The 14360-nt window shown below is 41.4% G+C and overlaps 1 protein-coding gene across 1 annotated transcript in view; it reads right to left on the bottom strand.

The window, feature by feature from the left end:
• The window catches only part of cps1 (carbamoyl-phosphate synthase 1, mitochondrial), a 250918-nt gene extending 243949 nt beyond the window's left edge, over nucleotides 1–6969 (bottom strand). Inside the window, exon 1 of the mRNA XM_060928996.1 lies at nucleotides 6888–6969. Within this exon, the coding sequence (XP_060784979.1) occupies nucleotides 6888–6965 (78 nt within the window). The 5' untranslated portion in view covers nucleotides 6966–6969. The remainder of the gene's footprint in view (nucleotides 1–6887) is intronic.
• Between the last annotated feature and the right edge of the window lie 7391 nt (nucleotides 6970–14360).

Raw genomic sequence — 14360 nt, 5'->3', positions numbered from 1 at the left:
TAAAGAAGATGCTACAGGTCTGTGAGAGCCAGAAATCTTGCTTGTTTGTAGGTGACCAAATACTTATTTTACCGAGGAATTTACCAATTAATTCATTAAAAAGCCTATAATGTGATTTCCTGTATTCTTTCCCCCCATTCTGTCTCTCATAGTTGAGGTATACCTATGATGAAAATTACAGGCCTCTCTCATCTTTTTAAGTGGGAGAACTTGCACAATTGGTGGCTGACTAAATACTTTTTTGCCATATATATATATATATATATAGGCGGCCCGGTGGTGTAGTGGTTAGCGCTGTCACCTCACAGCAAGAAGGTCCGGGTTCGAGCCCCGTGGCCGGCGAGGGCCTTTCTGTGTGGAGTTTGCATGTTCTCCCCGTGTCCGCGTGGGTTTCCTCCGGGTGCTCCGGTTTCCTCCACAGTCCAAAGACATGCAGGTTAGGTTAACTGGTGACTCTAAATTGACCGTAGGTGTGAATGTGAGTGTGAATGGTTGTCTGTGTCTATGTGTCAGCCCTGTGATGACCTGGCGACTTGTCCAGGGTGTACCCCGCCTTTCGCCCGTAGTCAGCTGGGATAGGCTCCAGCTTGCCTGCGACCCTGTAGAACAGGATAAAGTGGCTAGAGATAATGAGATGATTATATATATATATATATATATATATATCACGCTGTAACGCGGCTGTGACAAACCAGATGCTCGCGGATTAAAAATAAACTCAATGCTTTAATGAACACAGTGAGAGAAGACAATGTACAAAGCCAGGCCAGGTTAATACCAAGAAATCTAACACAGTAACGAGGGCTAGACAAATTGTGGTCGGGAAACGGGCAATAGTCCAAGAACCAGGAATCAGAAAAACACAGGCAAGATAAACACAAGGGCTAGGCAAATCGGAGTCGAAAAACAGGCGGGGATCAAGAAACCAGGAAGCGAGAGAGATGAGCAAACAAACACAAGGACTCGGCGAAACAGGAAGAAACCGAAAGGCAAAAAGGGTCATCCACAGGAATGCAATCAGAAATAGAAACGCTCAGTGGGCTCACAAAAATGTGGAGGCAATACTGTGCAAAGGGTAAAACAAACAGAGGGGTATAAATACAGATATAAACAAAGAGGTACAGGTGATGATGATTAGAACTCGGGGGAGCCACTCCTAGGAAGTGGCTCTGGGTTGGCTGATGGAGTGCACGTGGTAGTGACAGGTGTGTGAGGGGGATTGTGGGAAGTGGAGTCCTGAGTGTTAGGTGAGCCCGGGAGCGTGACACACGCGCTCTGATTGGCTACTCTACTACTGGGCTATAAGCTCATATACCGTGAGTAGAGAAAAACAAAATGTTCATGGTTGCTGAACCAACCAACCATGTCGCCAACCATGGAACCAACCAATAAAAACTCTACTCGAAAACAACCCCCCAAAAAATGCACAAAAAAAAGGCAACAAAATATGGAATGAAAGTATTTGATGGTAAGAATTTTTTTTCAAGAATTATTATTATTATAGCATTTTTCACAAATTACTCCTGTCATTTCGCTAGTTTGTTTACATTAAGCGGAAATGATTTTGTCGGATGTTTTGTACAAAGTTTTTATTTATTGAATTTGCAAAAAATACAAATAAAAATGCTCTGTTTCTCAGAATCCAGTGAATGTGGATAGAATAAAACAGTTATTCCATGCAATCTCGTCATACATGGCTTATAGCCAACTCGGTGCTACGCGCCTCGTTACCTGTCAGCTCACATACGACGTGGTTTTGTGGAATAACTGCTATTTTTGCTTTTTTTTCTCCTTAACATTTATGTTACAACCATTTCATATTTTACATATTTATATATTGACAACTTATTTAATTTATTACCTTTCCTTACTTTCTCATATATTTTTAAATAATATTAATGAATTATTTTTCTTTTTTTTTTTTGGTAGAGCGGTGGCTAAAATTATCGACAGTCCATAATTATCGACACCTTTTCAGATTTACCAATCAAAAACAAATTTACAAAGGTGAGTTTCAGTAACAACAGTTATTACTGGTTAATTAATCAACCGGAAGACCCCCCCCCCATTGATCTTGTCATCTGATGACACAGCTCGTTACCTGAGATGGAATATTTTTTTAGCATGATCAGCAATTTGAGGAAAACCTGGAAGTTATCATCGCAGGTAAGCATGGTGGAAAGATCATGGACATGTTTTTACCGATCAAATTCACCAATATTTCATGATCTCCTTGTCTAAACCTACTTTGTTTCTTACTCTTTCATTTGACGGTTGCCACTTTGTATCTAAACGCACGTTTAAGAAGTCACGTGAGGTGTCGGTAATAGTGATCACTTTCACCGGTGTCCACCATTATCGACACGCTGTGGAATTAAGTGACATTTACAACTGTTATGGATCAATCTTTGTGTAACATTATTGAAGTAGAGGAAGTACTTCAAAAAAAAAAGTGCTGTGATTTATAATATATATTTTTTCTGATTCATAACAGAATGTAATGCTTATAGAGTATTTTGCAATGTATAATACATAGGGCCAAATTACTCAATTCTGATTGGTCAATCAAAGAGGGCTTTTTTCCTTAACACGGGGCCGTATTTCTGAAATGTTATTGGCTAGTTCGTTGGAATGGGTAAAAAGCCAAACAAGTCCAAAAGCCTGACGAAACAAGAAGATGATATTCTGTGGAAATGCGGTCCTCGTGTCGTGTCGCCATGTCATGATGAAAGACGCTTTAGAAACAGATTCAAACGTTCAAGACAGTCTCGCGCCCTGATTGGTTCAGAAAACGTGAATGACAAATGTTGTGAACTTGAATGGCTTCCGAAGTATGAATTTGGCCCAATATATTATAAACAAGTAATCGTATGGTTCCTCATAAAATTAAGGATCAATTTCACTCGTGATTTCAAAGTTTTGAAATTGCCCTCATCGCGATTTTCAAAACTTTGAAATCGCTCATGAAATTAATCCTTAATTTTACTCGGCCCCATATGATTACCTATACAAATATAATTAGACCAGAATTAAATTCCTAGCATATAAAAAATTACATGCTAGGGGGGTGTCCTGGAGTGCCCGTGACCCCCCCCGTTGGACCATACATTTTTTCAATAGCTGCATAAGAATATTAGAAAACCAGCAACTGTAATTTTTCTAACTTTTTTTTTTAACTAGATTGTCACCTCAGCCTCATTAGGGTTTCTATAACCTTGTATGGACTTCCTGTGGTTTGGGCACGAAAACCTAGCTCTGCACAAGCGCGACACGATCATGCTAGAAAGCATGGCCAAGCTGCCAGTGTAGCTGCAGTCGTTTCAGTTGCAAATTACAAGTAGTTCCTCTTGTGTTAATAATTCGCCATGTCAAAACAAGTGAAACTTACGTTCTTCTTTCGATGTGAAGCAATTTATTACATATATTTTTCCATCAAAGTTGCATTTTGTGGCTTCGAATCTAAGTTTTAGTGTGCTGTTTCTAGAACGCAACATCAAAAAAACGTGGAAGCATACGCTATGGCAGAGCGATCGACATTAACAAGATCGTTGACATCTTTGCCATTCGTCATCCACGACGCCTTTTACTTAGAAACATTTTGGCCAATGAGCAGTAAGACAAGAAGAATAAAGAGATCTGCATCGGTTGACTAGGGTAAGATGTCGAGCCGCTATCCATACACTGCCGGATAAAGCTGATTTGGCCGAATCATTGTCCGACATCTCAACAGCTCGCAACATGAGAGGAAAGACTGATGCAAAGACCGTGTTATTTTCTCAAATGTATTCAATGTATTTTTTCATTTACAAACCAGCGGGTATGTACTCAGGCTGCCAGTCAGTGTGTGACACCCCTGTTTGAAAAATCCTAGCTACGCCCCTGATATATATATGGGTTTTTTTTTTCATGTGGTTAGAATGTCAATTGCCTGTTGACATTTATTGGTAAATTACAAAACTAGAAATTAACACAAACAACAATGAATGATTAATGTGATCTATGAAAATATTTAGAAAATGGGTAGAAAGTGGAACAAAAAGATTTTCTGACATTAAACATTATCAGTTCATTTGTTTACAAACATTAGAATTACTTCCTCATTTACGTAATTGAGCTGGCACGGTGGTGTAGTGGTTAGCGCCGTCACCTCACAGCAAGAAGGTCTGGGTTCGAGCCCCGTGGCCGGCGAGGGCCTTTCTGTGCGGAGTTTGCATGTTCTCCCCGTGTCCGCGTGGGTTTCCTCCGGGTGCTCCGGTTTCCCCCACAGTCCAAAGACATGCAGGTTAGGCTAACTGGTGACTCTAAATTGACCGTAGGTGTGAATGTGAGTGTGAATGGTTGTCTGTGTCTATGTGTCAGCCCTGTGATGACCTGGCGACTTGTCCAAGGTGTACCCCGCCTTTCGCCCGTAGTCAGCTGGGATAGGCTCCAGCTTGCCTGCGACCCTGTAGAAGGATAAAGCAGCTAGAGATAATGAGATGAATGAGATTTACGTAATTGATATACAACCCCGATTCCAAAAAAGTTGGGACAAAGTACAAATTGTAAATAAAAACGGAATGCAATAATTTACAAATCTCAAAAACTGATATTGTATTCACAATAGAATATAGACAAAATATCAAATGTCAAAAGTGAGACATTTTGAAATGTCATGCCAAATATTGGCTCATTTGAAATTTCATGACAGCAACACATCGCAAAAAAGTTGGGACAGGGGCAATAAGAGGCTGGAAAAGTTAAAGGTACAAAAAAGGAACAGCTGGAGGACCAAATTGAAACTCATTAGGTCAATTGGCAATAGGTCATTAACATGACTGGGTATAAAAAGAGCATCTTGGAGTGGCAGCGGCTCTCAGAAGTAAAGATGGGAAGAGGATCACCAATCCCCCTAATTCTGCGCCGACAAATAGTGGAGCAATATCAGAAAGGAGTTCGACAGTGTAAAATTGCAAAGAGTTTGAACATATCATCATCTACAGTGCATAATATCATCAAAAGATTCAGAGAATCTGGAAGAATCTCTGTGCGTAAGGGTCAAGGCCGGAAAACCATACTGGGTGCCCGTGATCTTCGGGCCCTTAGACGGCACTGCATCACATACAGGCATGCTTCTGTATTGGAAATCACAAAATGGGCTCAGGAATATTTCCAGAGAACATTATCTGTGAACACAATTCACCGTGCCATCCGCCGTTGCCAGCTAAAACTCTATAGTTCAAAGAAGAAGTCGTATTTAAACATGATCCAGAAGCGCAGACGTCTTCTCTGGGCCAAGGCTCATTTAAAATGGACTGTGGCAAAGTGGAAAACTGTTCCGTGGTCAGAAGAATCAAAATTTGAAGTTCTTTATGGAAATCAGGGACACTGTGTCATTCGGACTAAAGAGGAGAAGGACGACCCAAGTTGTTATCAGCACTCAGTTCAGAAGCCTGCATCTCTGATGGTATGGGGTTGCATTAGTGCGTGTGGCATGGGCAGCTTACACATCTGGAAAGACACCATCAATGCTGAAAGGTATATCCAGGTTCTAGAGCAACATATGCTCCCATCCAGACGACGTCTCTTTCAGGGAAGACCTTGCATTTTCCAACATGACAATGCCAAACCACATACTGCATCAATTACAGCATCATGGCTGCGTAGAAGAAGGGTCCGGGTACTGAACTGGCCAGCCTGCAGTCCAGATCTTTCACCCATAGAAAACATCTGGCACATCATAAAATGGAAGATACGACAAAAAAGACCTAAGACAGTTGAGGAACTAGAATCCTACATTAGACAAGAATGCGTTAACATTCCTATCCCTAAACTTGAGCAACTTGTCTCCTCAGTCCCCAGACGTTTACAGACTGTTGTAAAGAGAAAAGGGGATGTCTCACAGTGGGAAACATGGCCTTGTCCCAACTTTTTTGAGATGTGTTGTTGTCTCATCTCATCTCATTTTCTCTAGCCGCTCCATCCTTCTACAGGGTCGCAGGCGAGCTGGATCCTATCCCAGCTGACTACAGGCGAAAGGCGGGGTTCACCCTGGACAAGTCGCCAGGTCATCACAGGGCTGACACATAGACACAGACAACCATTCACACTCACATTCACACCTACGCTCAATTTAGAGTCACCAGTTAACCTAACCTGCATGTCTTTGGACTGTGGGGGAAACCGGAGCACCCGGAGGAAACCCACGCGGACACGGGGAGAACATGCAAACTCCGCACAGAAAGGCCCTCGCCGGCCACGGGGCTCGAACCCAGACCTTCTTGCTGTGTCACGTGATCTGCTAAGTCATCAGGAATCAACTCGTTTTTTTTTTTTCCCCAGTGGAAGTTTGAGTAGTTCTTCATGCACAGTTTACGTATTTAAAGTCTTTTCTACTTTTGCAACTACCAAAAGATCGTTAGGGTGTCGATAATTGTATCCGCCACAATAGCCTTTATCTTAGGCAAGTTCATTCCTGCTTCCCTTCAGCACTTGTTATTTATGTTATTCTTTTTCTTTCTTCTCTTATTTATTTTATAATTGTACTTCGTTTTTCTGTGCTGTAAAATCATTAAAGTAACAAATAATCAGCAACAATTCAGTGTGCATGGCTTCCTGAAGAAATATTCGCCTTGTCGTAAATAAGTGTAAATATTAAACGAACTATTTGTACAGGTAGCAGGTAGCTCATTAATTATGCTAATCGTAACTTATTTTTTTTTCTTAGCCACCATTTTCAGCAAGTCTTCAAATGTTATACAGGTTTAAACTTCATAAATGGAAAATACTGAAATGTGATCTCCGTCCTCTGCACCAGCTACAATAGAAAATAAGCCACGCCCTGTTCCCGGTGAGACTGGCAGGGGGCGGAGCTAAAACACTCACCAGGTGAGCGACTCGTTAGTTACCTGGATGTTGAGCGCGCGTGCCGCAGGTCTCCAACCAACTGAAGCAAAATTCCGCATAAACTTCGCCGCTGTCAGCATTCTGGTGATGTTTCTGACTTCCCTCGGCTGAGAATGAGTTAATCACCCGCTTAATTACTCAAACACCAAATCTGCTACTGTAATTAAAGTTAAATAAATAAATAAAACCTTCTGTATAAAAGTGAAGGGAGCAATGAGACAAAGTCGCGTGGTGGACTCGGGCGTGTGGCCTCCAATCAGCAGCCAATCAGGGAAGAGTAGGCGAGACATTAGCCAATCAGCGCTCAGGAGAAGGAATAAAAGGTGGGACTTGGACGACTGGCACGCGCTGCCTTGAATGGTGCAACCTGAAATATGAGCTATCTGACTGTAAATAGATAGAAGGGTCACGTGGTGTGTGTAAAATTCATAAAATGGTTGAATTCTGATATTATTTATAAGATTAGTCTTGGATGATATCGTGATAATTGAAAAACATTCTATAAATAGTAAAAAAGATGTGCATGACACATTATTATTATTATTATTATTATTATTATTATTATTGTTGTTGTTGATGATGATAACATTGTTGTTCATATTGATGTTGCTGCTATTTTGTTTGTTTGTTTTAATTCTTATTAATTCCTTGTTTTTATTTTATTTGGAAATGTTCTGGAATTGGCTGATATTGTGATAATCAAGGAACATTCTATAAATTGTAAAAAAAAAAAATGCATGATGCACTTATTATTGTTGTTGATGATGATGATGATGATGATGATGATGATGATGATATTAATAGTAATATTGTTCAAATTGGTGTTGCTGCTATTTTATTCATTCATTCGTTTGTTTGCGTTTTTGTTTAATCTTTATTGAGTCCTTGTTTTTATGTTGCAGTTTTCTGTTAATTCTCTGTGTCCTGACTTTATACTTAACTGACTGATCATTGACCCACTTTATATGTTGTATATAATTGATAAATAAGGTATTTTATAAATTAATCTTTAATTTCCTGGTTGCTTCTCTTCTCCTGGTGAAAGTACAATATGCAGGTGTACCTAATACACTGCCAACTCAGTGTATTAATGAACTTATGTTTCTTACGTTAAGAACAGATAACATATAAGCTATGTTTATTAATAATAATAATAATAATAATAATAATAATAATAATAATAATAACGGGTGGTGTAGTGGTTAGCGCTGTCGCCTCACAGCAAGAAGGTCTGGGTTTGAGCCCCGTGGCTGGCGAGGGCCTTTCTGTGCGGAGTTTGCATGTTCTCCCCGTGTCCACGTGGGTTTCCTCCGGGTGCTCCGGTTTCCCCCACAGTCCAAAGACATGCAGGTTAGGTTAACTGGTGACTCTAAATTGACCGTAGGTGTGAATGTGAGTGTGAATGGTTGTCTGTGTCTATGTGTCAGCCCTGTGATGACCTGGCGACTTGTCCAGGGTGTACCCCGCCTTTCGCCCGTAGTCAGCTGGGATAGGCTCCAGCTTGCCTGCGACCCTGTAGAACAGGATAAAGCGGCTAGAGATAATGAGATGAGATGAGATGAGATAATAATAACACTTTCACAGAACCTTCACCCCATGACACCCACTTTTTGTACAGCATGTATCTTTAATGTAATAAATACACTTTATATTTTGTTGCCACTTTTTCAGGTAGGGGAGAGCGGGGTAAGATGAGCCAGGGGGTAAGATGAGCCACCCCTTGTTTCTAAGAAACAGTAAACAAATGTGACCATGTGACCACATTCAAAGGGGGGCGGGACCATTTACTTACACTTGTGGAGAGGAGCACCACATGTCAAACTAGGTGAGGGAGATATTTATAAAAATGTGTTTTTGTGCTTTCTAAGTCAATTCCATGTTTGTCCACAGTGAAGATAATTTAGAGAAGACAAAAGTAGAATAATGTTTAGACACATTAGGGTTAAGTTAGTGGCTTTCTAAGCTATGATATGAATGCTAATAAAAATAATTTTGATTAGCCTAATCCCCTTTATTAGCATTTTTCTACAAAATGGTGGCCATGGGGTAAGATGAGCCATTAGATGTGGGGCAAGTTGAGCCACTGGCTCAACTTACCCCATTGGTGGCTGAGCTTACCCAATATGGATGACACTTAAGTTTTCACATTTACTGGTCATATATGACAACAACATATATATATATATATATATATATATATATATATATATATATATATATATATATATATATATATGACATCAGATGAGGAAGACCAGTTGTTAGATGTGGGGGATTATTTACTGTATTTACAGTAAAAGAAACCGAAATGGCTAAAAAAAGCCTATATTCTTTTAGCCATTTCTGTTTCTTTTACTGTATTTACAGTAAAAGAAACCGAAATGGCTAAAAGAATATAGGCTTTTTTTCCCACCTCCAATAGCTCCTGTTCCGCACTCCAGCCCAGTGGGTGGCGGTAATGCGCCTTTAAGTTGGTCTGCCAACCGCCAGAAAACCCTAAAGAAGAAGAACTGCAGGTTTGTTTATGTGGCCATGTTGCTGCTTTGTGTTTAAAGCTCATAGGCAAAGGTTTTCAATTTATGCACATTTGAAACTTTATATGTTAAAAAAACCCTCTGTAATTTTCTTCTGGTCCCAAGAAGTATTGTTAATAAGTAATAATTAAAATAAGTTAGCGCGGATCGCGGCGAATTTCTGCTCGGCGATTTCCGTGACCACTCGGCGCGTGACGTCATTCAAGCCAAACAAACCGGCTTGAGTGCAGACGCGCGTTCAGGAATTTCCAAAGAAAAACCATGCCTTATTGCTGTGCAGTGAACTGTAACAACGGGACCGGGTCAGGAAGAAGTTTTTACCTTTTTCCGAGAGAGGAGAAGAGGCAGAGAGAGTGGGTTGTGCGCGTGAAGCGAGAGGGTTACCCCACACAGTGGCTCATCTTACCCCGTGCATGGGGTAAGTTGAGCCACTTGACATTTTTTTTCAAGAGGTAATATCACTCTAACCATAAGAGCTTATCAATTATTTTTTGCTCAGATAGTAACAGTACACTTTGAAATTTGGTATGGTGTGTAGACTGGAAGCAAAAATGGCTTTAACATGTAGTTATGATGAAAAATTTAAAAAGTGGCTCATCTTACCCCGCTCTCCCCTACACTTATGAGATATTTGCACCCAGATATGATTTGCGTGCAGGATCATTTATCATCAGCGCTGCTCCTCTGGTGTGGTAAAGTAATGTGTGAGGTGCTGGTATGAGTGTATCAGGTTCAGTAGTGGGTTTTCTTTTTTTCCTTTACTTTACCAGGAAGGTCCCATTGAGATGCAATCCCTCTTCTGCCAGGGAGTCCTAGCCAAAATGGCAGCAAATAAGATAGTTTCATATATATATACAAACAGAGACAGGTAACATTAACACAGACGAAAACACAGACAAACACTCTAAATCTCAAAACAGACACAGAGACACAAGGGAGACAGTGACTAAAATAAACTATGGAAAAGATATAAAAAAGAACATTTATTGGAAACAGTGACACTCTTCTATGAAGACTGGGTTTAAGAGATTTTTAAACACATCCAAAGAAGACAAGGAATCCAAATTCAGAATGTTTTGCAGCTCATTCCATTCATGTGGTGCATACTGTATGAACAAAAGGCAGATTTCCCCAGTTCTGTTCGTGTGGTTGGAGACTGGAAGAGAAGTTTGACTGATGAGTGAGTGCTGTACATGTAGTACGAAGTGTCAGTAGACTGCATACAGCCTTGCAAAAGTATTCATCCCCCTTGGTGTTTGTCCTGTTTTGTTGCATTACAAGCTGGAATTAAAATGGATTTTGGGGGGGTTAGCACCATTTGATTTACACAACATGCCTACCACTTTAAAGGTGCACATTGATTTTTTTTTTTATTGTGACACAATTAATAATTAAGATAAAAAAATAGAAATCTGGAGTATATAGGTATTCACCCCCCAAGTCAATACTTTGTAGAGTCACCTTTTGCTACAATTATAGCTGCAAGTCTCTTGGGGTATGTCTCTATTAGCTTAGCACATCTAGCCACTGGGATTTTTGCCCATTCCTCAAGGCAAAACTGCTCCAACTCCTTCAAGTTAGATGGGTTGCGTTGGTGTAGCTTTAGCAGTATGTTTAGGGTCATTGTCCTGCTGGAACGTGAACCTTCATCCTAGTCTCAAACCTCTGGCTGACTCAAACAGGTTTTCCTCCAGAATTGCCCTGTATTTAGTGCCATCCATCTTTCCTTCAGTCCTGTCCAGGTTTCCTGTCCCTGCAGATAAAAAACATCCCCACAGCATGATGCTGCCACCACCATGCTTCATTGTAGGGATGGTGTTCTCAGGGTGTTGGGTTTGTGCCACACATGGCATTTCCCATGATGGCCAAAAAGTTCAATTTTTTGTCTCATTTGACCAGAGAATCTTCTTCCATGTGTTTGGGGAGTCTGCCACATGCTGTTGGCCAAACTCCAAACATGTTTTTCTTAAGCAATGACTTTTTTTTCTGGACACTCTTCCATAAAGCCTCTCTCTGTGGAGTGTACGGCTTAAAGTGGTCCTGTGGACAGATACTCCCATCTCCGCTGTGGCTCTTTGCAGCTCCCTCAGCATTATCGTTGGTGTATTTGTTGTATCTCTGATTAATGCCCTCCTTGCCCGGTCTGTGAGTTTTGGTGGGCGGCCTTCTCTTGTCAGGTTTGTAGTGGTGCCATATTCTTTCCATTTTGCTATAATGGATTTAATGGAGCTCCATGGGATATTCAAAGTTTGGGATATTTTTTATAACCCAACCCTGATCTATACTTCTCCACAACTTTGTCTCTGACCTGTTTGGAGGCTCCTTGGTTTTCATGTCGCTTGCTTAGTAGTGTTGCAGAGTCAAGGTCCTTCCAGAACAGGTTGATTTATACAGACATCATGTGACAGATCATGTGACACTTTGATTACACACAGGTGGATCTTAATCAACTAATTATGTGACTTATGAAGTGAATCAGTTGGACCAGCTCTTATTTAGGGGTTTCAAACGAGACGGGTTGAATACCTATGCACACTACAGATTTCTGTTTTTTCATCTTAATTATTGTTTGTGTCACAATAAAAAAACAAAAAAAAAACAGTTTTCACCCTTAAAGTGGTAGGCATGTTGGGTGCTAACCCCCCAAAAATCCATTTTAATTCCAGCTTGTAATGCAACAAAACCGGACAAACACCAATGGGGATGAATACTTTTGCAAGGCACTGTATGTACGGAGGTAATTTGCTAGTGTTAGTGACAGAATGTAGGCAGAATTCTCATTACATACAATATGAAACTATCTCATATGTTACTTTCTGGGGGACTAAAGATAAATTGATAAAATATGATGAAAATACACCCAATACTTGTGCAATGGCATTGATCAATTTTCTCTCTTTTCTCAGCTTCAAAATAGACAGCTTTTCTGCCATAGACAACTCTCTGGTCTTTATATTCATTTAGCCTTTTGAACAACAAATTCAGTCTTTACAGGTGAAACCCAAGGCTCAGACAAAGAGCAGACATTCAGAGTGATGAATTGTTTAAACAGTCAACAAGCTTGTGGTACTCGAGTTCAACTCATCTCATCATCTCTAGCCACTTTATTCTGTTCTACAGGGTCGCAGGCAAGCTGGAGCCTATCCCAGCTGACTACGGGTGAAAGGCGGGGTACACCCTGGACAAGTCGCCAGGTCATCACAGGGCTGACACATAGGCACAGACAACCATTCACACTCACATTCACACCTACGGTCAATTTAGAGTCACCAGTTAACCTAACCTGCATGTCTTTGGACTGTGGGGGAAACCGGAGCACCTGGAGGAAATCCACGGGGACATGGGGAGAACATGCAAACTCCGCACAGAAAGGCCCTCGCCGGCCACGGGGCTCGAACCCGGACCTTCTTGCTGTGAGGCGATAGCGCTAACGACTACACCACCATGCCGCCCCGAGTTCAACTCGTGCCCTAATTTTAAGGACTCGTGACTTGACTTGGACTTGAGCACTGATGACTTGGACTTGATATCAGACTTGTGCATTAATTGTATTCAGACTTATAAATTGGAGACAAGGACTCTGATTTTTTTTCTTTATTTTTTGTAACATGCCATAGTAATTTGGCATAAGATATTTCTAAGATTTTTGTACTAATTTATGTAAGAGTGTCACACCTGCATGTCTTGGTGCATACATCAGATAGACTCTCGAGTGCGCTCCGGACAGTGCGTGCACCAAGCAGACTCTTGCACGTGCGCTGTAAATGTCTCACACCTGCACAGGATTAAAGCACAATCAGTGCACCTGTATAAAAACTGTGAAAACTTTGCGAAGTATTGAGTTGCATTGCTGACACACTACTGAGCCTTATTTCAAGTCAAGTCAAGTTTATTTTTGTAGCGTTTTTAACAATAGACATTGTCGCAAAGCAGATTTACAGAATTTTAATTACTTTAAACATGAGCTAATTTTATCCCTACTCTATCTCCGATGAGCAAGCCTGTGGCAACATCTCATCTCATCTCATTATCTCTAGCCGCTTAATCCTTCTACAGGGTCGCAGGCAAGCTGGAGCCTATCCCAGCTGACTACGGGCGAAAGGCGGGGTACACCCTGGACAAGTCGCCAGGTCATCACAGGGCTGACTCATAGACACAGACAACCATTCACATTCACACCTACGGTCAATTTAGAGTCACCAGTTAACCTAACCTGCATGTCTTTGGACTGTGGGGGAAACCGGAGCACCCGGAGGAAACCCACGCGGACACGGGGAGAACATGCAAACTCCGCACAGAAAGGCCCTCGCCGGCCCCGGGGCTCAAACCCAGGACCTTCTTGCTGTGAGGCGACAGCGCTAACCACTACACCACCGTGCCGCCCCCCTGTGGCAACAGTGGCAAGGAAAAACTCCCTCAGACGACATGAGGAAGAAACCTTGAGAGGAACCAGACTCAAAAGGGAACCCATCCTCATTTGGGTGATAACAGACAATGTGATTATAACATTTTTAACAGTTTTAACATGAAGTCTGTTTCGTTGATGTTATAACTCTTCATTGATGGAAACTTGAGTGCAAAACGGTTCATGACAACTGCAGTCCTAAAGTTCGCAAGTCAACTGTAGTCCTCAGCCATAAAAGCATTACTGCAAGAGTCCAGAGCATCTTCCAAGTGCGACTTTCAACTGTCCATATGGGTCCGTCCTCCACAGGAGCGATGTGATGAGACTCCAGCCAGACATAGGGCATCAGGATGGATCAGGCAGGTCCGAGGAGCAGAAGAGGTCAGCATCTCGATCTCAGGATTGACATGTAACTCAGAGGGACAGACAGAGTGGGGGGAGGTGGAAGGGAGAAAAAGAGAGAGAAAGCGCAGGTTGTTAGGTATGCCCAATGTCACTTGATGAGGAGGAACAGTATACATTTTGCACTGAGTGCA

The sequence above is a fragment of the Neoarius graeffei genome, chromosome 9, assembly GCF_027579695.1.
Source record: "Neoarius graeffei isolate fNeoGra1 chromosome 9, fNeoGra1.pri, whole genome shotgun sequence".
NCBI classification, from domain to species: domain Eukaryota; kingdom Metazoa; phylum Chordata; class Actinopteri; order Siluriformes; family Ariidae; genus Neoarius; species Neoarius graeffei.
The sequence above is the reverse complement of the archived record's forward strand: the minus strand, read 5'-3'. Positions and strand labels throughout refer to the sequence as shown.